A 26,465-nucleotide genomic window follows, 5' to 3' on the forward strand; every position below is an offset into this window, starting at 1 on the left:
TATAACTTTTTAACTTTGTGAACTGCAGTGTGCGCAAAGCTGGCATCAGAGCACCAGTTTTACGGCACAAATTTGACCCGGTGAAAATTACCCAGGTTATACCATCACCACCATCACCAATGTAAGCAACCCTCTTATCACGTTGAATCTTCGACTGAAATCAACTAGTCCAAATGTCACAGGTATAGATAATACTCTGTCTGTGCACTGTATGCTTTCTCATCTGCGCTTTAGACACAACAACAAGTGCTGCTCTCAACCCTTAACCTGACCCCGCGAAGTGTTAGCAGCCGCGGCTCAATCCTTTCTTCTGGCCTCATCCTGAACATCGATGAAAATCAGACACGTTTTGATATTTTTGAACTGGCTTTCCACTTGTTTCGTTCGTGGCGAGGATGACGATGCCATTTCCGTTGCAGTATCCGTCCATGGCCAGACCGTTACTCTCCACATCGCCACCGACAAGGGTATCCCTGATCAAGCTGATCTGGAGAACACAAAGCACTTTTTCTCCATAGTAAGTGACATATTCCATCATCAAGATGAACTGGCTGCAAAAAATGAATCTTTCACCTTCGAACACGACATCGATCGCATCGAGCATGCTATTGTAGATGCGATCTGGATGTGTTTCCTGCGAAAAGCAGGGTTGTTACGATTCACGGCCGTTGTGAACGAGCGTGAGCTACACTTGCTGCTGACAAGCTGGGCCAAGTGGCGCTCAGAGACGAACCAGGGCAACGAATCTTCCAAACGCATCAGCAATTTGGCTAAGGTGCTATCAGATGGGGACAACAACGCCATGCTGAGAGTTACCTTTGATTTCATTTCCGATCCGGAGCACGCTACTCTGGCTTCGGAAAGCCATGATCTCAGGTTCCGGTACTTCTCCCGAATGACGACTCTGTGTTCTGCCCTTATTAACTCGGATTTTCTCTATGATGCCATCAACGGACGTTGGGCTTATGCCAGAACGTCCATTCTCATCCAGCTCCTCTACCGCCGTCTGTGGCGAGTGTATTCGTACCACCATGGTGCCGTCCGTTTTGCGAAAGTCGGGCTAGCCCATTTTCGTTCTGTCTGTGGCAGTCAAAGCACCCTGGAGTACGTATGGGTGGAATACAAACTCGGTATGCTGCCGAAAGTTGTCAACTATCCTATGTCCTTACGAGACGCGGTCAAAGGGATTCTCCATTGGCAGTCCATTACATACACTGACGAAGAGATCAACGAGTGGCTAGAGACGTTTTCTATACCTAGACCAGTATTCAAGATTGATCCATCTTGGGTTAAAGGAGAAGCTGGAACTGTGCGACCACATTCACAGATTCAAATGATGCATTATCTCGACGCAAAGAGAATATTCAAGTGTTGGAAGACACTATCGGGTCCAGTAAACGGCTGTGTGATACTTGCTATCGCTACAAATCCATCTGTGCAAAGCAGACAGGACAGAAATGGGTATTCTCGGGCTCGTCGAAGAAGAAGGTATATCAGGACCGGATGATACCATCTATTGCGAAGTGTCCTACTATTTTCACACCTGATTTTGTGGAACAGGCTGTGAACTCCATCATCAATTCTTCGGCAGCAGAGGGTGAGCGTAATTCTGCTACGAAATTTCTTTCTCGCAGGTCCATAGTTCCATATTAAGCTTGCTATTCGTAGTCCTTTCCTACCTACATTGTACTACTTCGAGATACGTGGAACAAGTCCTGTGATTATTTGATTTACTTGGTAGAGGGTCCTCTCGCGGTAGAGTCTGAGACACAGTCCGCCGACCATGCAAGGATGACCCAGGACCTAAGTTAATCATTATGTCAGTAGGTACCTGGACCTTCATTAGCAGTGTATTGACTTCACAGCATATTCATAAGAGCATGTCTCCCGTATCTGCACCTCTGAATGTGTAAGTCGGCAGAAGTCGGCCCTTGGTTGAAGTTTGCAAGAAGTTCAGTGGCTTCATTCAGGTTAGTGTTGGCCATTTGAGGGTTTTTATTCAGTATTAAACGCTGTGTAATATATATGCGAAGACGCAGCTAATTTAAATTAGATTATCTAGCGAGCCTGTTGCGTAAGGTCTCGTAAGGTATCCTGGAATGAGTCGACCACGCGGTAGCGTGATAGTCACGTGGAAAAAGGTTCCATCACGTGCTTACGAGGAGGGAAATTTTCAAATCAGTTCCGGTCCGATTTTCCCGTTCTTCCTGAAAGTTGATCACTGCTTCGCGTCGCTGTTGAAACTTGAAGGTATCCCGTCCTCTCAACTTCTCTTTGAGAGTCTAAAACTCAGTTAGATCCCGATTGATTGACTGTAAATTCTTATCTTTCTGGCTTTGTCTAGTCGCTAGACTACAATCACAATTTTTACGGTACTATTCAACGCTGCTTCATTTCTCATATTCTGCCTCAAACTTTTCTGGAACCACAGCGTCTGGAATTTTCACAAATTAAGCGGGTTTTTTCTCTGCTTAAGAAGTCGCGGAACGACTCAGCAAAAATCATCATCGTGGTAAACGTTTTAGTTTACTTACAAGGTGGGTTCACTGATACTTTTCCTATTGCCCTGTTGACTGGATGGTTCTATTCAATCAAATAACTAGACATTCGAGCTGTTCAAGTCAGAACTGCCACAGGAACCGGTCGACGACATCGTGGACAGACTTCACGACGATCCGGAGGCACTAAAAGTTTGCTCCCTTATCTGTCACGCTTTCTGCGCCAGGTCTCGGGGACATATCTTTCGCACAGTTTCACTTGTGAATGAGAAGCGTGGTATCGATTTTTGCAATTTGTGCCAGAAATCACTGTATATATCCCGAAGCGTCACCGCATTACATGCCTCCACCACTAACGTCGTTAAAACGCTTCTCGGGTCGTTCGTGAACCTCCATTCCGCCACCTTTCGCTCCGTTGACTTTGACGGACTTCCGTACCACTGCTTCGCCACCATCTCCTCTATCCGAAGCATTACCCTAGCAGGGGTCACGTTTTTAGACATTGCGCACTTCAACACTTCCTTATCCTATCTGACCTCATTGAAGAAGATGAAGGTCTACGCTATTAGGTTCGTAGGACAGGCCATGCCGAATTCGAACGGCACTATCAGGCGTCCCCGTGTCCAAGACCTGAAGCTGCCTTGCAATCTACATGATGGCCCGGTTCTAGAAGCATTCGCTAATGGGGATTTAATATCCTTGGAAAGCTTGCGTATTCTATCAACCGTGTTTTGTCCGCAAAATATTTCACATCTTGAAAGGCTGATCCAAACACCATCCCTTCAAGTCTTACGGGTCACCGGTCTCCAGCCTGGAGGTTCGCAGTCTTCCAAACCCAAGATTCCTTCGCTTACGTATCTGTAGATTTAGGGTTGCGTGATCCTCTGTCTCTGGGCGATATCCATACCTTTGTGCTACAAATCAACTGGTACCCAGACGATTCTCATCTCTCTGTAGTGCGATGGTGGACTAGATGTTTGGCGATAAGCCACTCCTTGCAAAAAGTCACCATCTTGTATGACACTCGTCCTCCATTCAGTAATCCGCACACCCCGGATACCAATGATGAAGACTCTGCAAGGCTCGCTTGGATGAACTTGGATAGAGTATTCTCGGAAAAGACTCCCTTCACCTTGCGGGGCTTTCGTATGATGCTTTGCACCAATCTTTTCAGAAAAGAAGACAGGTTAGAACTGAAAGAGGGTATGGAGGAGATGTTCCCGGGTATACAAGCACGGTGCAAGCTCCGGGTGGATGTGGTCAAAGACTTTCGTTCCGTAATCCCTCGGTGATTGCCCCTACGATCCAGGACATGAACCTTCCCGTGTCACATACATATATGGTTGCCTGTATTATTTTGGTGCGTCTCGTGGTAATTTAGCCAGAATATGGAACTTTTTCACACAAGCCACATTCAGAATATCAATAAACAATACATGACTGCGACGGCCCAAGAACGGGTTTGTACATTTACAGGTCATATTGCTGGAAATTGAATACAAGAAGCTGAGCATTCGGTTCCCTCCTGGCGCCGCCCATATGACATACTTTGAAGACTACTCATTCACGACGCTAACGACCAGGTCTTGATTAAATAACACGCCTTTCTGGGACTTGGCCTAGACCCAAAGACACAGGGCGAGGGGCCATCCGGGTGGGTGATCGCCGCCTCTCTTCTGGGAAACTATGCTGTCCCAGGGTGACCAAGAAGCAGAAGGAAACAATATCGCACAGTATCATGGTCTAAGCACAAGGTCAACATCCAGAGAGAGGACTGCTCTCTAAGGTATACCATATGCATGTCAGCAAACTTCTCCCCCAGCCAGCAATACCCCTGACTGTGGTTGATAGACAGGCCTCCTTATCGTGTGTTTATCGTCTTTCCTACCCTCCATCGGAATCCCCCGCGTCTTAGTTCTACGCCAAAGGGTCGCTCTTCGCTGCACGAAATAGGTAGCTTGAAGATGCCTCGTTATCGCTCTCATCCCCGTCGACGACGTTGAACGTCATGAGGATGGAACGTGCCAGTGTGAGCCGTGTTCTCCGAGGCGACACGCAGGTGAACCGTGACGACGGATTATCTAACGGGTTAATAGCATCAGTGGGCGGCGGCGTAAACTAATGAAAGGCAGTGGCTGACTCGATAATAGGCAATGAGAGCCTGAGCCTTATCGATGATCTGTAGGACGATCGCTGCGACAGTGCAATATGCCCTAGCGAGCTGACAGTCCCTGTCCCTGTCCCTGTCTTGCCGCCACTGAAGAATGGCGATTCAATCATCCCGGACCGTCTGACGAAGCGGTCTAGCTTGGTCGGCTAGAAGCTGTAGTAGAAGGCGACAGGAAACGCAGCGCAGCTAGCTCATGAACATCAATCAAAATCACCTGGCTTTTGTATTCCAGGACGTTCATGCATGTTTTCCCACTCAAACAAAGTCTGATATTACCGCGCGCTATCTGTGGCATAACACGTTTCCGTGTCCTGATGACGCGTTCCATGCCACAACGCTTGATGGTATTCCGGAAGGGGTTGCCAGACATAATCCGAAGAACAACAGCGGTTTCTCGGTTATTTCCATGGCACAGAGCACAGGTTGGCTTCCAGTCCAGGTCATGGCATACTAAGTAATTATGATGTTGTCATACCTTCGCTCCTAGAAGCCTATAAAAGTGGGCCAGTGTCGAACTGAAGTCTTCATCGAACAAACGCCCCATCAATTATGTGCCATCGCAGAATCAGCTCGACCAGATTCCTCTGCGGACACGATGCTCCCCACGGTGATCAACGGGTCAGTCGTCAAGCAATCCCTTTTAAAGCTGCCAGTTCTCTGACTCGCTTTGCAGATTGACTGCGGATCCAGTAAATGCAGATATAGCTCACATCACTACGCTATCAACCACGAGTGCAGAAAGAGCTGCCGACAATGGTTCGTTGTCTATTCTTGCTCGTCTCGTGTCTGATCGATTGCTAACGAATATATCCAGGCTAAGGCCATCGCATAATGTGGTTACTAAGAAAGTCGATACTCTTTGCTATCATTGCAAGTTAGCCGGCGGACCACAACATCATTGAGCTAAACACCCAAACTTTCAGAAGGTCTGGGCGCCGGAGAAGTGTAGCTTTGTTCTTTTGCACTTTCTCCTACGTAGAGTCGTAAGATAAATGATAGAACCTAGCAAACGTTTCGAATGGACTTACTTCACTCTGTCACACCCTGAAAGCACGCCATTAAACGTTAAAAGCTTCGACTTTGAAATTGAACCGATCTTATCTATTCACGTGACCGTATCTTCCATAAAAATGTTCTGATCTTCAAGAAATCGACGACTCGGAAAGGGCTGGAAAGGAAAGAATGAGGGCTGAAGAGGACATGTCTGCCATCTAAAGGACGCGTCCCACCAGCACATTCTCGTGATCCCTATTTCCAATTGCCTTCATTAAGTGAACCCACATAAAGCAACTCCATCACGTCTCGGAAGCGCGGCGACAACGCTTTAGGTAGCTATCAAGGTACAAAGACAACTTTAAGCCCGAGATCTTTCTGGTCTGCAATCGCAGACAAAGCAACAGATCCTCGAGGTTTTGGGGTGCTAACACGCTGCATAATTGCGCTGGATCTAATTCAATTTACAAAGCCGCGTGTATAGCAAATGGATTGATTGATGCGAGACGACACCGTCAGAACTGAAGCGGCACTAAACGAAACAATAACAAGAGAAGAAAAAACAAGAACAAAGATGGGTACGGTCAGAAATTTCCGTGATCGTCTTTCCAAGCCAGATTTGGGGCATTTTCATATGACACGGTATCAAAAAAAGCCACTGTAAGGATCATGAGCGAAAGATTGAAGGAAAACAACATATAGGGAATGTTCTTACAGCGTATCGCCGCGCCACGGGTTACCGTCGGCTCAAGAAGAGCGGCAAACGGCTATCCAACGATACGAATCTGATGTTTTCGTCAGATGCGTGATCTATAACCGCGAAAAGATCCTCACCTGGAGAGAAATGATCTATCTCCGGAAGTCGCGGAAGCCTTGCGTGCGCCAGCAGAATAGCATACACGCGGCATTATTAACTCCAGGTTCACGCTGTACGACCCTGAATAAGGGTCCCATGAGGCTATCTGACACCAGGTGTTGGATGCGAGGAAACATGTTGTCGTTCCCATGTGCTAGGTTACTGGTGTCGTTGTTACGCTCTCTTGAATAGTTTAAGCACGGTACTGAGCGGCTTCTTGTACGTCAAATACGGGTTGTAGCGCTGGTCGCTCCCGTTTCCGAGGGTTTTAGGACGGTCACTTGAGGAATTGAACAGCATCAGCATCCTGAATGAGAGATGACGAAATAGTACATGCAGTAGCATCGTTGCGACGATATCTCACTCTAAAGTTCGGGCTGCGCACATGTCGATATGTCTTGTTTTCCTTCCATCAAAAAGTGGAGGCCGCGTCAAATAATTCCTTTTTCGTTCCCATGTCCTGAGGCGCAAGTGGCGGGGACTAGTGACTCGCCTCAGGTGGATCGAACGTTCCAAGCGTGCTGATCAATTCGCTGTTGCTGCAACAAAAAATATGTATTAGGTAGCAGTGCATCAACAGAAGAAGTCCCGATTAAGAGCAATAGTGCACGAGAAACTACGCTCCGATAGTCGAAAAGGTTACAGGACCCGCAGTTCGCCGAAGCAAGATCTAGGCGCCTGAACCATAATGTCCTTGTGCCAGTGTAATAATCGTGACCCAAGCAAGGAAAACACGTTAATTCCAGCCCAATACCTAGGACTTGATAAGCATTAATTATTGCAGGGCACAGATCTGGGAACCCACTTGGCAGCGAGGAAACCATTTCATCAATACTTCCCGAAAAGCACAACCAACTACTTTTGAATTTCCGACAAGGCGGAGGCGACTGAGGCGTGGGTCAGGTCTTTTGCTCGTCACATCTCAGAATCGATAACACAGCTGACACAACTTCCGTCTCTCGGGGGTTTTCTCTGTCGCCAGCTCAGGTGCGCAGTATTACATGAAAGCGTTGACTAGCGGAATTCTGTGAAATGGAATCATACGGCGCACAAGCAGTGGCTTACATGGAATAGGAAAGAAAAGGACGGCAACGACATTGTTCAACCTCTTGATAGCCGACTTCGTAAGCATAGCCTCTGTATCCATTAGCCTGCCGAACAGAGTACGTACGTCGCTGTGTCTAGGGAGTAAATTGGCCGTTCGGGTAAATGTGGGCACACTTACGGATATGAAGGAAAGAATGCTAAAATGGCGCGCGCATGCGGCGTCCGTGTCTCAAGAACAAACTCAGACGCTATATCAGACAGCCTAGTGGAAACGAGGAACGACAGGAGATGGCTGTTGTTGTCTGAAAGGCTTGCGCCCGAGTAACAAGACGGGGAGCGACAAGCAAGACATCCAAACGATACCGTAATGGTGCCGTTGCATATCTACCGGCGCTGTCATCAGCCGAGTGGAAAAGGAACGACGAGAGCACATACATGTATCATACTGCGCGGGGATAAGGGAAGGGGGAAGCGTATTGCATGGCGTGATGAACAAGCACAGCCGATACCACTGAATGGGAAACAACCGATAACACGCCTTGCGCTCGCCATTCTGGCCTGGAGAAGGTCAAGAGTGCTGTAAATCGATTGAATGGCTGTTCTAAAAGCGACAAAGATGGTAGTAGACAATACTTCCTATAGCAAGGTTGGCATCAAGCAAGATTACGAGCAACAGGCACATACCTCGGCCACTAGCGCTCTCAGATAAAGCGTACCCCGAGCTTGTCATGATGCAGAACTAGAAGCTGATATTTCTCTCGCAACAGCCGCGCTGGTTCTATAGCGTCGATACTATACACCCTTTGAGAACGTGTTGTATTGTACAGAGTTCTCCAATCTTCCTGCGTGTCCCGTGTACATTGGATGACGTTGCATCGAGAAGCCAAAAGGCATAGAACGACGACGTAATAACAGAGCCATTGTCTATCCTGAGGCAATCAACATCAAATGAACTGGCCGAGACTGCTACAGACAACGTACCTCCATCCACTAGGCGCTTCATCTCGTCTTGGTACCCGCCAGCTCCAGGACATCCACTACACTGCAACAGAACAGTTAGGAATCGTCTCATACGAGGAGAAGAAAAACATGCCACTGTTCGCCGTTGCACTTTGCGTTGCTAGTTGATGCCGCGTTGTCACTACGACCCAGTGTCCACGCATATACCGGCCACCTGATGATTTGCTACCTCCTGGCATCGCTAATGCAGACATTGTCGCAGCCAGGAGAGCAGTGGAGCGCTTGTTGATATTCTGTGACATTACGACAATTCTGCAGGAGTCGGTCCTCGGTCCTCGCTGGCTCATAAAATTGGCATTGATACGGGGTTATCTGTCGCAAAAATCGCCGGTAAAGAGTCTACAGAACGCTATAGACAGCGACGGAGGGTGTCCAGTATCCAGAAACGCGCTTGGTGGGTGTCAAGGAGAACGCTTGTGGCGGTGGCGGTCGTCGGGCAAGCGGGGAATCTCAATCTGGAAATAGGGTTTCTGTGGCACTCTATTTAGGTTCGGCGTCTATCTCTGTGGAATTGCCGATATGCCGAAAGACAAAGAGCCCTCGGCAGCCCTCACGGCATGCGTTACTCGGAGTCGGCACTTTGATGTTATAGATCGGCAAATACGGCAAGCACTAAAATCGGTAGGATCTACAGATACTAATCTGATCAGTTCGTTCGCCAGCCTCGGCACCACTGAATGGGGGAATTTCGTCCATGAACGTTGCTATAACTTGTGGTGATGATAAACGATATTTCGCAGATGTCATCACCTCAATGTTCATCTTATCAATTCTCGTGATGTCGAAGCATGAGCCACAAGATGTTATGATAAGCCTTACCAGGTAGTTCCTGTTGGGTTCCTGACTTCATCTTATTAAAGTCGCTTATCATCTCTTTATGGCTGTCTGCTTTCTCAGTGCAAGACAAATGCCACAAGTCCAATTATATGTGAGAAATAAATATCCGGTGTGACAGTAAGCGCCAAAAATATCAACTTTGGCGACGTGAAGGAGTGTTTTCGCAAGAACCCGAATGGCACTGGCTCCAGTAATATGACCTTCCGGATGCCCTGCAAGCACATAATGTGTGGCAGAATCGTCGAACAACGTAGCTCGCAGCAGAATTCATAAAGTACAACCCATCCGTGAGTTGATTCCCATTCTTCTCCTTATCAGACCTCTATGTAAGTTGTAGCGAGAACTTTTTCGCCTCGCCGAACTCCGATCGATCCGATTCGATCAAGCCCAAGTCTCGTGATTATATACGAAATCGAGAGCGGTGATGCCCAAATTTGGATTGTTTGACGTGTCGGAACTACCTTCATCACAACCTCGTTGGACACATCCAAACAGACGATAGTATTACCCTTATGGCTCCCATATGCTGAGATCGTGCTGCCTTTACTCCAATGTATGCTATGAAGGCATCTCAGCGGTGGAAGACCTCGACTCCAGCGACTAAGTAGTATCATCCATCGGTGGTCGCGTTCTGAAGAGGCTTCATCTACCCTTGACTACTAGCCGATCATCATCAAATTCAGCAAATCATCGCGCTCTCCTCTTCAAATGGAAGACGGCCCTCTGTGATCATTCGAACCCCTTCCATAAGAAAATGACAGGAAGCGACGACTTGGATAACATTATAGGTTAGGGTCCTTGATCCATTCATTTTATTATCTTCTATGCGATGCTTGTTTTTAATTGGCTTCGACAGCGAACATGGCTAGATTGACTTGAAAACGGAGATTGAGCCCGAGGTCGACCATGTTCCTACTGAGGATCGAACGTGGTATACGATGTCCATTCCGCGATATTAATTGAAACTAACAGCCATCTCCTACTTGTAGACGCCAATAACTGATCCTGCTGTTCCCTTCGGCTCCAAATCTTCCATGCACGACTCCACGTTGGCGACTAAGGCGAACCTCTGAGGTATCTTCCGCAGTTCTCCGTCGTTTTCCCGCTGGTCATGTATGGCCTCGTGCTCCCTTGGTACCGCATTACTAGCAAGAACGTGCCACCCCATGTACTTATGACCCAGATATCCGCGGAGACCGCTATGGCTGAAGTAATAACTGCCGGTCGTACCCGACGCCCACTATGCGACTGATCTTCGGGAACTGGTGGAGAACCTTGGAAAAACTGTTCCGTACGGTAGAAGGATTCCCAAGCTTCGATCCTCTACTACTTGGCGACCTTCATCGATTGATGGAGGGGACCCCCATAAAAATCTTTGGAGCAGTCAAGCTTCCGCCGTTGGTCCTCGGATATGAAGACGGCCAGTCTCTTCATCCACCACCTCGTCCGAGTAAGGATCATACGCCTCTCACGGCGTCGCACAGAGCCTTCCTGTGCTTTCCCTGCGCCATAGTAGCATGCGGTGTTCTAGAAAGTGCACGTCGTTCGGTTCTTTTCCTCTAAAGGAAATCGCCGCTTTGCATTAGCTTCGGTCGGCTGGTACCTTTTACTGCGAACGAAGACCTTCATACCTTCAGAATGAAGTCTCCATTCAAAGTTAATCGTCGGTCGAGGCTCGCAAAAGTGTGGAGTATCGTTTATGTACTTTTTTCTATCATGGAATCGCTAACCTATCTTCAGTACTCTTCAGCCACCGTGATGTCAGCTGGCTGGCCAGTTTTTTTTCCTAGTGCATATTTTGACGGCACAGATGCAATTCAATACACGAGTGCTTGCGGTGGACAGGACATGTGGATCATCGCTAGTTTAGCCTAATCTTCGGTTCTCTTCTAGGCGATCCTGAACGTTCACTGTCCTGGGACTGTTCTGCAGACCGCGGTCCCTCCCAACACTCTCGGGGATGTCGGTCAGCCTTCTCAATTTTGACGCGGTTACTGCGCATTTACAGATAGATTTGCACGTCAAATGGAAGGGAATCGCGGTATGATTTACTAGTGCCGCTTTACCTTCGATTCTCGGTCACTTTTTCAGGTGCACGTTCATTACTTCCACCGAATCAGTTTTTCTCTCACAAAGGAAACGCTTGCATCATCTGATTCACCGAGCACATACATGCCTTAGGGATGCTGGACTCAGCGGAAAGACCGTCAAGTTTTAAAGTTGAAGATAACGGCGTTCAAATTAGCTCGAGTTCAAGTTTACCTGCCTAAATAGGTTACATAAAATTCATGAAGATCAAGGAATTGACTGTTCATTAATATAGGTACGCTTCGGCGTTAATCCTCGCCTTCCGCGCTCCGATACTCGGTAGAGCAGCAAATCTTGTTTCTCTGAGGAAACTGGTCTGTGCACGGACCCAAGCGCGTCTGTATAAACTGGAGACTGAATATTCACTATTCCCCAGCACTTTCTGTGTCGCCTAGCTAGTCTCATCACAATGCGGTTCGCCTCCTCTACCTTCTTCGCAACCATCGCTACCGTCGCCCTCGCGGTTCAAGGCGTCTCTCTAGTCAACACCCACTTGGACGGCAGGGCAGTCGAGACCGTGGCATCCCTCTCGGCCAAAATCAACAAGGACAACTGTTACGGTGCTCCTGTCGCCCCTTGGAAGCCAGGTTGCTCGCCGGGATGGTACTACGGTGACCATCCCCCTTCGGGTTCACTCCCTTGTCTCAAGGATGGCGTTAGTGTTACTTGCAGCTAACTGGGAATTTTCGCTAATAATTTATTCGTAACAGCTCATCTGTCTCATCCTCGAGATCCTAGACCTAGGGTTTCTCTGCCCCCCTCCTCCTCCTCTCCACCCCACGCCTCCAAACAACGGTGGTGGCTATGAAGAAGTTTTCTCGAATTATACCGGCGCTGTCCAATCGGAGGTCCCGGGGGATTATCTGACTTACGGATTGGTCGACACTGTCCAAGGTATAAATTATTATATTGTAGAATCCAGAACTTTCAACTGACAATACTTTGTTTTAGACTGCATGATCATGTGTAACAACATCAAGGAATGCTTTTTCTTTAACAGTTCGTGTTGTTCTTTCCTTCATTCTCTCAAGCTGACCCTTCTTTTACAGCCTACCACGATGTCCACGGAAAGGTATGCACGCTCGATTCGCTAATTACATTGGAGCGGGTACTGATTGCTTCGATAGAATGGAAGCCCTCTCTTGACCTGCTCGCTTTTCTCCAAGTGCCACACTATCGCAGACGCTGACAACCGTGGAGGACAGACGCAGCCTGATGGTACCGTTGACTATATCACCGACAGTGCAGGGTATTGCAACGGGACCATTACTAAGTATTAGTCGCGCATAGGACAGACGATACGTACCTATTGAGGGTGGGTGGATGGTATGCATGAACGGGACTATCTGATTGTATCTTTACCATATTCGGCGGTGTACCTTCGCGGACGAGTAAGGTACAAGGAACTCTCGGACCTGTACTAGTCATTCTCGTGCTCATGTACAGCCCACAATTTCCACGATATCATTTGCCTATCCCTGTCTGACGTTGCTGAGATACTAGAAATATTCCCGTTGTACATAGAAGGTGCTATATAAACAAACAATCTACCGATTCACCGTATGATTATACTGCACGAAAGCTTATAATCTTGGATACCTAAGTCATACAGACTTGGTACTGTCAAAATTACGATGTTTGACGAACATATGAAAGCTACTAGCTAGAAATTAAGCAGGGGTTGGAATATGCACAAGCTCTGGATACTTCGAGGTTGTAGGAAATTTAGGCGTGGTAACAATGTAGCATATTTGACCTTAGAACTGTGATACTTGAAGCCCAACTCTTCTGTAGAGATCCGACACATACGGAGCCTACAAAAAGACCGAGCCGGCGTGTAGTAGAAACATAGTCTGCAGCTGGGCGGCGAGCCTCATGGGAATGATGGCCGGCGGTTTCCAGATCGGAAACATGCAGCTTTAACGGCAACGTCCTGGACCCCTGAAAGTTCTCGCCAGCTGCCGAAGACCTCTCTTGCACCTTGGGACACTTATTGGGGCAACGAAAAGTCCCTACTAGTATGATTCTAGAATTGTTATTTGACAGATTTAACAGATAAATATTTAGGCTACCTTGCTCAGTCCCCAGTCAAGGTGGTCCATTAGCAGCTGCTTGGAAGTACCTGACCCTACCCGACCATTGTACGAGCCTCCACCAGTTCAGCCTAATCCTCGGACTCTCTTTCTCGGCCAACTTCAGCCGCCATTCTCTCAGTCTACTCTGCATCTCGACCTTCGAGAATGACAGAACTTACAGCGATCCTGTATCAATATCTGTCATAACTGCAGGCGTTTTGGGTCACGCACACAACCTCGAATCAGGGAGGATCACACTATATTTGCATATGGCCGCTTTGCCCTCGTTTCTCGGTCACGTTCATAGATGCACGCTCTTCATCATGATAGTGAAACGGATGTTTCCTCTCACGAGAGCTTTCTTTAGCGCCTGAATCAGCGCGTCGATTGAATTTTCTTGGCGACGGCCTATGTAAAAGACCGCCAACAGTCAAGAGCGCTGTGTCTAACTTTGAGTTCATATTCACCTGGTCAGGTACTTGAAATCAATTTCTTGAAGATCAAGGAACTGATTGTTCTTCCAAGCAGGTACTCATATATGAATTCATCCCAGCGGCGAGGCACTCGCCAGGCAGGTAATTCCTTCATCCTCTAGGAACGCCTGTCGATAGTATGTGGACCTGAACGCGTTCCTATAAATCAGAGGGAGCACCTCGTTCTTTCCCCAGCGAATTGGGCACCACACGTATACTTCAGCTGTACAATGCGCTTCTTCTCCTCTCTCATCATAACCGTTGCGACCGCCATCATAGTCCGTGGTGCAGACGCTATCACTGAGGCCTTAAACGCCACAGATGTACAAGCCATGGATGCCCTCAGCGTCCAGCTCAATCAAGGCAACTTCTACGGTGCTCCCTTCCCTCCGTGGCAAAAGGGCTGCAAGCCAGGATGGTACTACGGCGACCATCCCGACCGGGTTCCACCCATCTTCCCAGGTCTCCCTTGGCTAAAGGATGGTGTTAGTCTTTCTTGGCGTTACCTCTCATCGAATAGAATACTGATTCCCAACAGTACCTGTGCTGGCTCCTAGAGTTCCTTCATTGCGGCTTCCACTGCCCCAAACCTCCTCACCACCAAAATCCCCCTCCGTCAAATGATGGCTACAAACAGGTGTTTTCCAATTATAGCGGCGCCGTCCAAGCATCCGACTATATGACATATGGATTGGTTGACACGGTTGCAGGTACGTCGAAATCATCAAACGGCTTCTAAACCAATGTTTCTCACAATCCGACATTTTAGCCTGCAAAGATATGTGCGACAGCGTTGACGGATGCGTATTCATCAACCGTTCGTGCTATCCTTTTTCTCTTACTCTTATTTAGGCTGATCCTTCTGATATAGCCTACCATGATGTAAACGGAAAGGTATGAATACTCAAATTTTCTATGAAATTGGAGAGGATGCTGATCATTTCAATAGGATGGAAGTCCCCTCTTGACCTGCTCGCTTTTCTCCAAGTGCCACACCATCGCAGACGCCACCAACCTCGGAGGACAGACTCAACCTGATGGCTCTGTCGACTTCATCACCGACAGTGCAGGATTTTGTAAGACGAAGTGATTCGTTGTTTCGCAAGATACTACGAGTAATTTGAATAGCTACATATGTACACTGTTGTTTGCAGCCCTGTGGAACTGAACGAAATACCAAAATGCCAGTCTTGATTCGTGCCTAGCAATGTTATACTATCCGGTGACCGATGAGCGGTGGGAATAAACCAGTGTGCATTGAATCAATAGTTCAAAAGACACCGAAAATCATTCCACCTACGCCGTCACTACAAAATCCATACAATTCCTCCTGCATCTTCCCAAACTGTATCTTCCTCACTTCCAGTTCCCACCATACCGCCAGATACTTCACGCGCCTGACATCCAACAAAGCCTTATTGCTCCCCAACTCGAAGTTCTCAATCAAGAACGGCTAGAGCTCGTTCCCCACAACTTTGATGACCTTGACATCAATGGAGATGCCACATAATAGATAATGCGCTGCAACCTTCCCTATCAAAGATGTACCAAAGAGAAAGACGATCACAAAACGAACCTTACACGAACCCATCTGAAGATGGCCCTTACCTCCGCCTTAGCCTTCGAGCTTCAACAGTGAACACCAGCCTCATATTCATCGATAGGATGAACCGGCACAAGAGTAGATGGCCTCGCGCTCGTCTCCGTTTAAGTATTTCGGCGAAATAGTTCCGTGGGAGGATCAGACCGAGCCACGCACGGCCGGTTGTAACAAGCAGACAATTGCAAAGAAACTTCCGGATCTCTTCAAATGCAACGAGCGCGGGGTCTCACCGGAACGAATGCGGAGTGTGTGATCGCAACAAGACGACATATGAGACCGTCTGGTACGCTGTCAGCGTACCCGTGGGTGTATCTTGGTTGACGAAACCGGCTACACTCTTGGATTCAGCATTAGCTTAATAGCCAAGCTACAAAGATGGTTGCGTGGTCCAGCGCGCTTCCTATTCCATCACTTGACTTTGCAGACGAGCAACCTAGGTCGTCTCGATGTGATCTTTTCAGCATATGCTGGAGACATGCTAATGAAGTTAGGGTTTTGATAAGTCCACGAGGCAGAACAACGTACGGATGCCATTAGGAAAGGTGCGCGCGCGCAGTTAGAAACACGAAGACTACAACGCAAGTCGAAAGATTCCTGTAAATCATGCTTCGAGAGGTCCTGTTTTGTGGGTTGCTTGAACTGTAGGTCATCCATGGCAATCTCCAGCACTGGTAGTGCTGATTAGGAAAGAGAATTCGTCCGTGATGTTCCCAAAAGTCGGCCGAACGGCACTGGTGATGGGTATGTGGACAGTCATGAGCGTACGTAGTGACACTTTGTGACAAAGGAGAGTGTACCAAATGATCATTTGAACGTGCAACAATCCTGCCGTGTTCTACGCGACTCTGAAATCCATGATCAGAAAGTACAAACCTGCGATATTAGAGACAAAGCGTACCGACTTAGCCTCCGAGCCATGATTAATGATGGCCCGTAATATTTCGTGTCTACTGAGGAGCGATAAAGTAAAGCAATGCCGCCATGTATGCTTTTTGCATCGTATTGCCGCCCTACGCATCTCGAGGCTCAGAGAAGTCCCAGTGAGCATGTCAGCCCCTCTCTATCCGGCATTAGGGTGATCATGTGGGAAAAAATATGCTGCAGAGGTCATGAGAATGAGCCCTTCAGGAATTACTGGCTAACGTACCGGTGCTCCTGGACCAAATTTCGGCATACGTTTGCTGCTGGATGCCGTTTTGCTCAGGCAATTGTAGGCACTAGACAAAGAGCATCGCCTGTATCCTGAATGTCCAATATATCATAATGTGTCGATGGTAACGTTGGAATGAAGAGATAGAGGCGCATATACCCAGAACGAACTGCGACATGGGGTCGATGTTGATTGTCAAGTCCTAAAATGGCAAGAGGCACACTCTCTCTTCTTTTCACCACTATCACCAGTGTCGTCCTCTGGCCTCTACTACTAATGACTACGGGCATCCTATATGCATGTTTTCGAGAAATTTTGCGTTTCAATTCAAGTCTTTGTATGTCGTCTTCTCGCTGTGAAGGATGTTCGACTGACATTGGTAATCTTGCTACAGGAAACAGGACTCCGCCATATCGTTTACTACGCTGTCACTCCTGCTTCGAATGTCAAAACATGAAAAATATTATATTTTCTGTGACCTTACTACATGAAAATGGCGGCTAAGCATCGGGCTAGGAACTCCTTAGACAGCGTTTTTTTCTCAGATATGTCAGCACAACACAAATCAAATCTGTCACCTGCCCCGCGAATCACGATATTGTTAATGGGCATTGACATTGGCGCTGTCCGGCTTATCAACGCTTGCCGTCTTTTACTCCAACATTCGCATGGCTCGATTTCTGATATCAGTGCTCGTCAGGTAGCCAATTTTACCGCCGCTGCTGTATGTCGAGGCCGTGGCAGCGTGTTTCGCACTGGTCTCGGAAATGGTTGAGGTACGTGTATTCATACTAGTTGTGCTGTATTCTGTTAAATGAGGATCTAGGGGACTATAAAATTACGAGGATATGCAGGCACAATCGCGATGGTTATGCAGCTTGTCTAACAGAAGACCATCGAGGCACGCACGGAGACCAGCACTCCGTGTTTTCCATGATGTTTGTTCTGATACTGAGATATGACCTGTCTCCACTAACGAACCTTTCCTTATAGATACCTTCCGCGTCATTCAACGCTGAATATAATCCGGAAGCATGCATCCAAATGTCGCCCAAAATTTTTTCCCGTGTCTTAGTAGTTAATTGAGTTATCTATGGATTATACTCCATGGTGAGTGCTCCTTTTTTACACACGTAGTCTTCGGGAGTCCATGTTCGTGCATAGGGACAACAGGGATCTCTTTCGATGATTGTGATCATGGTAATGACATTAGTCTTCAGTTTCTTCGCTTCTTATTATTTAAGAACGCGACAACCCTGAGATCGCTACTGTTCGCCCTCAAACCGGACCTGAAAACTCTGGAAGATATCTGGACATCCGATATGTTCGGTGCCCACCCACACGAAAAGACGCGCCAATGTGCTAGTCTGCAGTTGAGAATGATCCGTGGGGTGTACCTCTGGTAAGTCCATCCTGCTGCTGACGAAGACATTTGTTTGATTACTGCATCGCCCAGTTGGTCCTGACCTGGCCGAAGCACTGGGCTTGCAAGAATCCTTCTTCAATATAGTTCGCATCTTTCCAATAGGTTCTGGTGGTTCAGTCTTCGAACGTTCACCGGAATCCAAGTCAGCCTAGGCTATTATGTAGGCTTAGGCCGTTCCTGCGATCTATCCAGGGCTGAATCCTCGTAATCCGGGCCCACTGGGCCCAAGCCCGTCATCAGACGTTGCTTTTCTTCAGCAACCCATGGAGGCTACTGTTCCTCACTACACGAGCGGGTACCATTCATCGGGTACGTTTTTGTGCTTGTTCTTGTACTTTGTTACTTATTAAGTTGTCTTCAACATAGAATATTAAAAAGCATTGGAAGCTCGCGGTAACTTCAACGAGATCCTCGGATTTTTCTCTCAGCCGACTTCAACCCACCGTTCTTACAGGCTATAGTTCCCCTTCTATTTTCGAGACTGACGGAGCTTACAGTCACTTGTCATCAAAAATCTGACATATCGCATGCGCTGAGGGCCTCACCTTCAAGGAGGATCATACTGTAATTGATCCTGGTCGCTTGACCCTTAGTTCTCGGTCACGCTCGAGGATGTGCGCCCCATATCATAATAGAAAGATTGGCCTATTCTTCCCACGACAATTCTCCAGCACCTGGGAATAACGGCGGCCTATGTAGAAGACCGTCAAGAGTCTAATTCCGTCTGTTCCTATTCATCTGCTCAGGTACTTGATCAAATACCGTGAAGATCGAGGGGCTGACTGCACTTCTATGCAGATACTCGCAATACCTGGCTCTCCGCGCTAAGGCACTTCATTACCCAATCACGGATCATCCGCAGCCTAAACGCGTCTTTATAAATGGAACGGTAAGCATCGTTTTCTTCAACAACTTGAGCTTCACCCAAGTCCTTCATCCTTCATCTACTACAATGCTCTCATTCTCTACTCTCTTCGTCGTCGTCACCATTGCTATCACTATCTGCGGCGCAGCCGACAGTGACACCCAAAACTTGGCTTCCGAGCTCAACGAAAGTAACTTTTTTGGTGCTCCCATCGTTCCCTGGGCGCAGAATAGCACGCCGGGATGGTACTACGGCGACTCTCCTGACAACATTCCTGACGTCTACTCCGATTTGCCTTGGCTTAAGGACAATGTTAGTCGTTTTCATTACCTCCCCATGTACGAAAATACTGATCATTCATTACAGGCCCTGTGCTCACTCCTCCCGACACTTAATAATGGCATCCAGTGCCCTGCGTCTGTTCTCAGTCTCACTGTGAGCAGTGATGACTACACCCAGGCGTTTTCCAACTACACCGGCGCCACCGAATCAAGTGACTATATGACCTACGGATTAGTCGATACTGTTGCAGGTATGCTCGTTCGGCTTTCACGCCTTTGAATCGACTTTCTCACTGTATCGTTTCAGACTGCAAGGCCATGTGTGACAGCGTCACTGGATGTATTTTCGTTAATTGTTCGTCCCTTTTTTTTTCCCTTGATCTCCTATCTGACCTCCTTGACATAGCATACCACGATGTCAACGGAAAGGTCTGCATCCTCAGCTATCGCCTGGGAGATAGTACTGATTATCTGTATATAGAACGGAAGTCCTCTGTTGACCTGTTCGCTCTTCACTCACTGCCACACTCTCGTTGACGCGATCAACCGTGGAGGACAGTCTCAACCTGACGGTTCTATTGACTTCATCACTAACAGTGACGGATATTGCAGGCAGAAATGTTCATGCAACATCTGATTGCGTGGCGTTCGCATTAACCGAAAGGATTAGGTTTTAAATATTTCTGAATGGGGTTCTTCTCTTACTTTGTGGATCTGTAGAAGTGCCAATACGGCAATTATGATTTGTGACTATTGATTTGTTACTACGTACAATGTGATGCGATAAATTTCTGATGCGAGAGTAAGTAAGAAGATTCGCCCAAGGTCCGGCGAAAGCCATTTAAACACCCTTAGAAGGGAGGTTTCTTCCACTGCGTCTTCTTCACGCTTAAGTATCCCATGCCTAATTAGTCGTTACTATTGGATCCTCTGCCAAACACTTCGCGCATGCGAATTCGCTGCTTTACGTCTCAACTTGAGCTTCTCAATCAATCAAAAAGGGCTGGAACGCCTTCCTCAGAGCCTTGACGAAGCTGGGACTGTCCAGGTACACCTGGGGAACAATGGTCTACGAACTTGGGACGCAAGCTAGTACACACTTGTCCTGAATCGATGGATCTTTCTTTGCCACGTGTACCTAGCGCGTTTACTCAGCTTAGAACTGAGCGCGATTCAAGGGAAGCACCTCAGGCTCAACGTTGTCTGGTGTGGGTAGTTGTCGAATTTCCTAACGATCGTATAGTGATAAAGGCTCCGTCTGTCGTATCTTCTAAATTTCAAACGACACGTATCGCTCTTAATGACTACGATGCACGTCGCACGATGAACTAGTGAGGCCCTCTTTCAACTTTCCCGACTCAAAGTGTTGCCACTTATTGTACTTAGTCCAGGCACAGGGCGCTATTTAATTCGCATCGGGATTTACTGACCGCGACGGCTCGATACACGATATCATTGACGCCGCTGAATGATATTGTCCAATTGCCTGAGGCAAAAATACGGTTAAAAGTATTGCACAAGTTGCTGAAAATATCAGATACTTGCGTGAAAACGGATCAAATTACAATGGTAAAGTGTGAAGACAAGTACTTACCCTGGCCATGTTAACACATACGGTATTTTTGAACCAAAGAAACGAGCTAAAGCCCCAGTAGTGCTTTGCCTGCAACTGGAATGATGTCCAGCCGTAAGTTCCAGATCGTCCAGGCTCGTACAAACCTTTGATAACTTGAACACTCCTTCTGCCGCTGGCTTTGGCACTTGAGCCCGGGATGGTTCTCTGATGCACCTAGCGTGGTGGAGATTTGGACGCTGGACTCTGGAAGCGTTAAGGTGTGTCTATCGCATCAGTAAGTATATTGCTTTCTAACTATCTAATGTGGATGGATGGCTAATTTCCTTTTGGTGTTGTGCGGAAAGCGCCGGGATAGTACCTTTTTTTGATCTCGCAATGTCGATCGGCCTGTTCTTGCTCTTTTCTGGAGAGTTCGAACACGTTCCAACCTCCAGCAAGACTCTCAAAAGCCGGGGCCGCTGTCAATGGAACCTTGGAAAGGCCGATCCGCACATAACTACTGTTGCCGGTCAGCCGCATCTCTTCCGCCTCGGGGGTCCGGAAATGACTTTAACAATTTAGCAGGTCTGGTACCGTTTCTGTCTTATTTGCTAGCTAGTACTTATTCATTTTGACATGGCGCATTATTTAATAAGTGCTGGAAGCTCCTAATTTTTCGAAGATTTCTGTACATTGCACACGCATTGCAGGCAGTAGGACCTCTCGTTCTTCGAGGCCAACGGAAGCTTACGGAGATTCTTCCATCAAAATCTGTCATCGTCTCACGCATTAAGGGCTATATATTTAAGGAGGATCATACTTTAATTGGCTATGGCCGCTTTGGCCACTTGTACTCGGTCACGTTCGTAGATGCACGCTCTCCCATCACAATAGAAAAACGGAGATTTTCTTCCCACGTATGGCCTTCTCAGCGCCTGGATCAGCGCATCGAACTTCGCCTGGGGCGGCGTATGCCAAAGACTGTCAAGAGTCAAGACCGCTGTGTCTGGGTTCCTATTCATCTGCTCAGGTACTCGACGTAGATTCATGAAGGATCAAGGAACTGGACTTATTACAGGTACCCATGACATCAGTCAATCGGAGCATTCGCGCTCAGGCACTGGGGAGATTCGTTCACGGAGCAGAAATGGACCTGAACGCGTCGCTATAAATTGGAGGGGGAGTATCGTCTATTCCCCAGCAAACTGAGCTTCATCTGAGTGCTACATTCTCCATTTACTACAATGCCTTCTTTCTCTACTCTCCTCGTAACCGTTGCCGCCGCCGCCGTTCTTGTCCGTGGTGCAGACAACACCACTGAAGCCGCGGATTCCCTCAACGAAGGGACCTCCTTCAACGCTCCTGTCACTCCCTGGGAGCAGGACGCGACGCCAGGATGGTACTACGGCGACTCTCCCGACAATCTCCCCGACTCTTTGAATGATCTGCCTTGGCTCAAGGACGGAGTTAGTATTGCTCAACCGCTCCTTCCCCGCGTCAGGAATGCTAACCACTTTTCAAATAGTACCTGTGCTCGCTCCTCACGCAGCAGAATAATGGCTTCCAGTGCCCAACGTCTGTTCCCACTCCGAGCAGCGACGGCTACATCCAGACGTTTTCCAACTATACCGGTGCCACCCAAGCGGTCGACTATATGACTTACGGATTGGTCGATACTGTCGAATGTACGGCGTCGATTCGAACTATTGTGTCCAACGTCTCTCATGATGTGATTTCTTTAGCTTGCAAGGCTATGTGCAACAATGTTAACGGCTGTATTTTCGTCAACTGTTCGTCCTATTCTTTTCTTCGTTCACTCCCAGGTCTGACATTTTGTATTTAGCCTACCACGATGTTAACGGAAAGGTCTGCACGCTGAAATCGGCTATTGGTGGAGATAGTACTAACTGGTTTGATAGAACGGAAGTCCCCTCTTGACCTGTTCACTGTTCTCCCAGTGCCACTCCGTCGCGGACTCCATCAACCGTGGAGGACAGACCCAGCCTGATGGTAGCATTGACTACATCACCAACAGTGACGGATATTGCAAGCAGAGGTGTTCGTGTGGAGGAGCCTAATTGGTTCATAATCTGAAGGAATATATATTCTACTAATTTCGAATAGCTATCGCGTACCTGTCTTCTTATCATGTAGGAAATGCCAAAATGGCAATGTTGATGATTCGTGACTATGGATATTACACAACGTGATGAGAGAGTGAACTAAACAAAAAAAAACCAATACGGGCCCAAGATACGCCGATACATCTACAACCCCCCGAACCTATACAACTCCTCCTGCACCTTCTCCAACAGCCTCTTCTTTGTACATAGCTCCTCTCTCTCAGCCGTCACTCCCGGGTCCTCAGCTAAATACTTTGCGCACTTGGCATTCGCCTCATTACTCCCCAACTCAAACTTCTTGATCAAGAACGGCTGGAGCGCCTTCCCCACAGCCTTGATGAACTTGAGATCAATGAGGGACGGTACGTAGTCGATGATGCGCTGCAGAACCTAAGCAACGAATAACACCAAAAGAATGGCAACAAAACAAACCTTGTACGAAACCTGAAAATACCCCCTCACTTCAGCCATAACCTTCAGCTCCGTCTCGTACTCATCCACAGGATGGAGCTTTTCCAGGTCTTCCGCAGTGAGCCCGGCGAATCCCAGTGCTGCTAGCGCCGCCAGTGCATGGTCCATCTTCTCCTGATCGAACGGGCTCGATACATTTTCGGCGGGCAAGAAGGTCCCCGACGTCACGGGGCGTTGATCCCAGATCGGCACCACTGGTGCACTAGTAGATATCGGAGTACTTGTACTAGCGCTGATTCTGCTGTTACTCTTGAACTTGCGCTTTGGAGTCTGTGAAGCCGTGTGAAGCGGCTCGAGGAGGGAGTCGGCTAGATGGTGCTGTTAGACTTGGAAGATAGTAAGAACAAAATAAGGCTGAACGTACATTCATTCGAGGAATCAGAACTATGGCTGATAGGCACAGGTCTGGGGCTCCACAAACTGGTGTTCGTCTTGAGGGGTCCTGGTGAGATGCTAGACCCCGGCACAGGATTGGTTGTTGGTACTGGTGGTGCTGGTGCTGGCGCCGGCGCCGCCTGAGTCTTACTCTCCTGCCTGGCGCCTTTGTACTTCGCCAGCCACTTCTCCGAACTAGAGTCTAGATAATGTAGGTTCTGTGTGAAAGGCGAGAGCTCCACTTCAAGGATAGCATCCAAGAACGCGTGACAAGACGCATATTGTTCTGATACAATCTCCGAGATGAAGGAACTGAAAAAGAAAACGTTAGGAGGGGTGAATACCGAAGGAAGACAAGGACATACTGGAGATGATGTCTCAAGAGGTCATATCGCCCGAGTCGTTCATGATCCACACAGGCGAGAAGTGTATTCAAAACAGTGTTTCGGACGTTATCAAAGCATGATTTGACGAAATGTGGCCACGAACGCTGAAAGGAAGTGATGAGCGCTACTTTAGCATCGAACGGCACATTGTTGGGTAATTCTCTCGTTATGGACCTGTCAAATAAAATCAACGATTGTAAGGCCACAAGTGAAAGAAAACACACCTCTGTATATGTTTCCTCATATCAGAGACCGTGAATGGCGCAGACGTCGTAAGCACCCCTCCATCTTCATCGTCATCGTCAACCGGTTCTTTTGCCTCGCCAGAAGACACAAAATTCGGTGCTGTTTTTCTGATTTCGATTTTAAACTTGGCAAAGGCTGCACGATTATCTTGAATCATCTTACTCGTCTGCGAGCTCCCCCGAACATGGAGATTGACATCATCACAGAGAGCCGTGATGAGCTGTAGCATGTAAGTGGCCGGATCGCCGACGATCGGCTTTGGAAGATGTTCTAGCTCGTCTCGGCACGTCTCCAACTGTCGAGTCGCTTCGAGCTGAATCTTTGGCAAGCTGGCGGGATAGCTTTAGAATACGGATACGATCTAAAGCAACCAAAAGACATACGCTTCCTGTATGACTTGTATGAGGAGGCTACTCAAGGCCGCTGTGAGATTTTTGACACCAAAGTAATGTGGCTTGATGGAGATATTCCAAGGTTCCGTTCGTGCGAAAAAGTCCATCTCTGCTTTACGCGCCTCTGCGGAGGATAAACCTTGGCTTCTGTCGGCATCGTCTGGATGTCGCGTACAGTAATAACCGTGCTTGAGAGGGAACCGTCGCCCCTCGATAACATCCAGCCAGAGGGCACGGTTTTTTACAGACCCTTCTGGTAGCATATCCGGTTTAGTGAGCACACCTGAAAACATATTCTGGATTACGAAGTTGTCCGCAAGAAGGGTGCATTGTGCCCACCTATCGTTCGACGGCCCTGAGGATCAGCGAGGTTAGCTAACTTGAGTGCCTTTTGGTTCTCCACGTCGTCTTTGAGCAGACTGTGAGCCAACAAAATACGATTCGTCGAAAATGGACCTGCCTGTCATCGGGAGAGCAACAAGAATCAAGCAATCACCCGCAATGTGCGAGACGACCATGTCTTCAACAAGTTTGACGGTTTCGGTTTCAGCATTTTGGATGATGCCTACATAGTAGTGAGCTACGATAAAATAAACACAATGTAAAGTCTACCTGGAAGGTCAATAAAAGAGAGATCAGTCAAATCCGGTCCCTTGAGATCGACACAAACAACATTGCGAGAAAACTGCAGCGCGCTGCTTGACAAATTATGGTACATATCATGCATGCTCATCCCAAGGACATGCGCATATGAAAGCTTCGGATTGAGCACAGCCCATTGCGCTCGTCGCAGCATTGGTTCGACCTGGTCTTTCTTCAGGATAAGGCCTCCGAATTTCCGCTCCATGACATCTTTGAGGCGCCTCCCGTTACTCGGTTCGAACTCATATCGGATAGAGATTTGGCAACACCACGGGTCTTCACTTGAAGCAAGACGACATTCCATGGGACATCGTGTACACGTTCCGGCGTCGCGGGGAACGGTGATCTATAATAATTTCAGGTCATCAACAATGATAAGGAGGAATAATGTAGTAGCACACACGCCAGATATTGCCTCCACTACACTCGATTTGCCTTTGAACGTGCCTCGTTGAGTGCACCGATCCCGTTCGTGCTGCAGGGTACTCACCAGCGCTTTGGTTTCCAATGACAACGATGCGAGGAAGCTCTAGATATGTTTGAGCACTAAACGTAGAATTAGCCACTGGCCGTCGACCCCTCAACAGCGGCACATACCCTATGCTGTGAAGCTGGTTCATGATAGCCAACATGTCCTTGCGGCGGCTAGCATAGTGATCCATCATGGGAGGAAAGAAGAAATACGCGTAAAAAGTAAAGAAAAAGTACGGAGGGAAGAAATAAACGGAGAACGCGTTGGTGGTGGTGAGTGAAAGAAAGGACAACGACAAGCGCGCAAGCCCCCTTTTCTCTGCCGCGGCAACATTCCGCGGCATGCAACCAAGGCTGGTAAACTTCTCTATCAGAAATGTTATTTGAGGCTCAAATAATAGTCAAGAACGAAAGATTTTGTC

General features: G+C 47.9%; 9 protein-coding genes across 9 annotated transcripts; 7 read left to right on the top strand and 2 right to left on the bottom strand.

Moving 5' to 3' along the window:
• Positions 1-98: 98 nt before the first annotated feature.
• Positions 99-1,745, top strand: EV420DRAFT_1518291 (uncharacterized protein). The gene is made up of 3 exons (XM_060472053.1): positions 99-182; positions 235-1,130; positions 1,185-1,745. The coding sequence occupies exons 2-3, from the start codon at positions 332-334 to the stop codon at positions 1,505-1,507; spliced, it is 1,122 nt and encodes a 373-aa protein (XP_060334758.1). The 5' UTR covers positions 99-182; positions 235-331; the 3' UTR covers positions 1,508-1,745.
• Positions 1,746-2,850: 1,105 nt separating this feature from the next.
• On the top strand, positions 2,851-3,820 carry EV420DRAFT_1089235 (uncharacterized protein). The gene is made up of 2 exons (XM_060465770.1): positions 2,851-3,315; positions 3,363-3,820. Exons 1-2 carry the CDS (start codon positions 3,048-3,050, stop codon positions 3,788-3,790), a joined length of 696 nt encoding a protein of 231 aa, XP_060334759.1. The 5' UTR covers positions 2,851-3,047; the 3' UTR covers positions 3,791-3,820.
• A 1,392-nt stretch (positions 3,821-5,212) lies between these two features.
• EV420DRAFT_1518295 (uncharacterized protein) lies at positions 5,213-5,826 on the top strand. Its single transcript, XM_060472054.1, has 4 exons — positions 5,213-5,286; positions 5,342-5,424; positions 5,483-5,638; positions 5,696-5,826. Exons 1-3 carry the CDS (start codon positions 5,218-5,220, stop codon positions 5,568-5,570), a joined length of 240 nt encoding a protein of 79 aa, XP_060334760.1. The 5' UTR covers positions 5,213-5,217; the 3' UTR covers positions 5,571-5,638; positions 5,696-5,826.
• A 1,601-nt stretch (positions 5,827-7,427) lies between these two features.
• On the bottom strand, positions 7,428-8,354 carry EV420DRAFT_1089299 (uncharacterized protein). The gene is made up of 4 exons (XM_060465771.1): positions 8,249-8,354; positions 8,000-8,200; positions 7,743-7,948; positions 7,428-7,692 (listed from the first exon to the last, which is right to left on the bottom strand). The coding sequence occupies exons 2-4, from the start codon at positions 8,114-8,116 to the stop codon at positions 7,515-7,517; spliced, it is 501 nt and encodes a 166-aa protein (XP_060334761.1). The 5' UTR covers positions 8,117-8,200; positions 8,249-8,354; the 3' UTR covers positions 7,428-7,514.
• Positions 8,355-11,451: 3,097 nt separating this feature from the next.
• On the top strand, positions 11,452-12,859 carry EV420DRAFT_1089383 (uncharacterized protein). The gene is made up of 5 exons (XM_060465772.1): positions 11,452-12,164; positions 12,220-12,403; positions 12,461-12,508; positions 12,559-12,581; positions 12,637-12,859. Exons 1-5 carry the CDS (start codon positions 11,919-11,921, stop codon positions 12,787-12,789), a joined length of 654 nt encoding a protein of 217 aa, XP_060334762.1. The 5' UTR covers positions 11,452-11,918; the 3' UTR covers positions 12,790-12,859.
• A 1,332-nt stretch (positions 12,860-14,191) lies between these two features.
• EV420DRAFT_1089412 (uncharacterized protein) lies at positions 14,192-15,373 on the top strand. The gene is made up of 5 exons (XM_060465773.1): positions 14,192-14,542; positions 14,596-14,767; positions 14,827-14,874; positions 14,929-14,951; positions 15,007-15,373. The coding sequence occupies exons 1-5, from the start codon at positions 14,288-14,290 to the stop codon at positions 15,145-15,147; spliced, it is 639 nt and encodes a 212-aa protein (XP_060334763.1). The 5' UTR covers positions 14,192-14,287; the 3' UTR covers positions 15,148-15,373.
• Positions 15,374-19,188: 3,815 nt separating this feature from the next.
• EV420DRAFT_1638390 (uncharacterized protein) lies at positions 19,189-20,019 on the top strand (the record flags this gene model as incomplete). Its single annotated transcript, XM_060476821.1, has 5 exons — positions 19,189-19,413; positions 19,468-19,633; positions 19,690-19,737; positions 19,789-19,811; positions 19,864-20,019. The coding sequence occupies 5 exons, from the start codon at positions 19,189-19,191 to the stop codon at positions 20,017-20,019; spliced, it is 618 nt and encodes a 205-aa protein (XP_060334764.1).
• Positions 20,020-22,082: 2,063 nt separating this feature from the next.
• EV420DRAFT_1518316 (uncharacterized protein) lies at positions 22,083-23,101 on the top strand. Its single transcript, XM_060472055.1, has 5 exons — positions 22,083-22,403; positions 22,463-22,622; positions 22,680-22,727; positions 22,781-22,803; positions 22,857-23,101. The coding sequence occupies exons 1-5, from the start codon at positions 22,182-22,184 to the stop codon at positions 23,013-23,015; spliced, it is 612 nt and encodes a 203-aa protein (XP_060334765.1). The 5' UTR covers positions 22,083-22,181; the 3' UTR covers positions 23,016-23,101.
• Positions 22,966-26,331, bottom strand: EV420DRAFT_1089536 (P-loop containing nucleoside triphosphate hydrolase protein). The gene is made up of 12 exons (XM_060465774.1): positions 26,170-26,331; positions 26,063-26,118; positions 25,976-26,007; positions 25,543-25,918; positions 25,391-25,495; positions 25,270-25,338; positions 24,922-25,213; positions 24,517-24,867; positions 24,272-24,466; positions 23,896-24,218; positions 23,493-23,839; positions 22,966-23,441 (listed from the first exon to the last, which is right to left on the bottom strand). The coding sequence occupies exons 1-12, from the start codon at positions 26,235-26,237 to the stop codon at positions 23,205-23,207; spliced, it is 2,451 nt and encodes an 816-aa protein (XP_060334766.1). The 5' UTR covers positions 26,238-26,331; the 3' UTR covers positions 22,966-23,204.
• Between the last annotated feature and the right edge of the window lie 134 nt (positions 26,332-26,465).

Source organism: Desarmillaria tabescens (assembly GCF_030435595.1).
Source record: "Desarmillaria tabescens strain CCBAS 213 chromosome Unknown EV420scaffold_7, whole genome shotgun sequence".
Lineage (NCBI taxonomy): Eukaryota > Fungi > Basidiomycota > Agaricomycetes > Agaricales > Physalacriaceae > Desarmillaria > Desarmillaria tabescens.

Coding starts and splice junctions, on each gene's coding strand:
- EV420DRAFT_1518291 (XM_060472053.1), top strand. CDS start 332: ATGAAAATCAGACACGTTTTGATATTTTTGAACTGGCTTTCCACTTGT. Junction 1,131..1,184: donor ATGGGTGGAATACAAACTCG/GTATGCTGCCGA, acceptor ACGCGGTCAAAG/GGATTCTCCATTGGCAGTCC.
- EV420DRAFT_1089235 (XM_060465770.1), top strand. CDS start 3,048: ATGAAGGTCTACGCTATTAGGTTCGTAGGACAGGCCATGCCGAATTCG. Junction 3,316..3,362: donor CACCGGTCTCCAGCCTGGAG/GTTCGCAGTCTT, acceptor ACGTATCTGTAG/ATTTAGGGTTGCGTGATCCT.
- EV420DRAFT_1518295 (XM_060472054.1), top strand. CDS start 5,218: ATGTGCCATCGCAGAATCAGCTCGACCAGATTCCTCTGCGGACACGAT. Junction 5,287..5,341: donor CTCCCCACGGTGATCAACGG/GTCAGTCGTCAA, acceptor CTCGCTTTGCAG/ATTGACTGCGGATCCAGTAA. Junction 5,425..5,482: donor AGAAAGAGCTGCCGACAATG/GTTCGTTGTCTA, acceptor GAATATATCCAG/GCTAAGGCCATCGCATAATG.
- EV420DRAFT_1089299 (XM_060465771.1), bottom strand. CDS start 8,116: ATGGCGAGCGCAAGGCGTGTTATCGGTTGTTTCCCATTCAGTGGTATC. Junction 7,949..7,999: donor CCCCGCGCAGTATGATACAT/GTATGTGCTCTC, acceptor CAGCGCCGGTAG/ATATGCAACGGCACCATTAC. Junction 7,693..7,742: donor GCATTCTTTCCTTCATATCC/GTAAGTGTGCCC, acceptor CCCTAGACACAG/CGACGTACGTACTCTGTTCG.
- EV420DRAFT_1089383 (XM_060465772.1), top strand. CDS start 11,919: ATGCGGTTCGCCTCCTCTACCTTCTTCGCAACCATCGCTACCGTCGCC. Junction 12,165..12,219: donor TCCCTTGTCTCAAGGATGGC/GTTAGTGTTACT, acceptor TATTCGTAACAG/CTCATCTGTCTCATCCTCGA. Junction 12,582..12,636: donor ACCACGATGTCCACGGAAAG/GTATGCACGCTC, acceptor TTGCTTCGATAG/AATGGAAGCCCTCTCTTGAC.
- EV420DRAFT_1089412 (XM_060465773.1), top strand. CDS start 14,288: ATGCGCTTCTTCTCCTCTCTCATCATAACCGTTGCGACCGCCATCATA. Junction 14,768..14,826: donor ATTGGTTGACACGGTTGCAG/GTACGTCGAAAT, acceptor CCGACATTTTAG/CCTGCAAAGATATGTGCGAC. Junction 14,875..14,928: donor CGGATGCGTATTCATCAACC/GTTCGTGCTATC, acceptor CTTCTGATATAG/CCTACCATGATGTAAACGGA.
- EV420DRAFT_1518316 (XM_060472055.1), top strand. CDS start 22,182: ATGCCTTCTTTCTCTACTCTCCTCGTAACCGTTGCCGCCGCCGCCGTT. Junction 22,404..22,462: donor TGCCTTGGCTCAAGGACGGA/GTTAGTATTGCT, acceptor CTTTTCAAATAG/TACCTGTGCTCGCTCCTCAC. Junction 22,804..22,856: donor ACCACGATGTTAACGGAAAG/GTCTGCACGCTG, acceptor CTGGTTTGATAG/AACGGAAGTCCCCTCTTGAC.
- EV420DRAFT_1089536 (XM_060465774.1), bottom strand. CDS start 26,237: ATGATGGATCACTATGCTAGCCGCCGCAAGGACATGTTGGCTATCATG. Junction 26,008..26,062: donor CATTGGAAACCAAAGCGCTG/GTGAGTACCCTG, acceptor GCACGTTCAAAG/GCAAATCGAGTGTAGTGGAG. Junction 25,214..25,269: donor TCAGGGCCGTCGAACGATAG/GTGGGCACAATG, acceptor ATATGTTTTCAG/GTGTGCTCACTAAACCGGAT.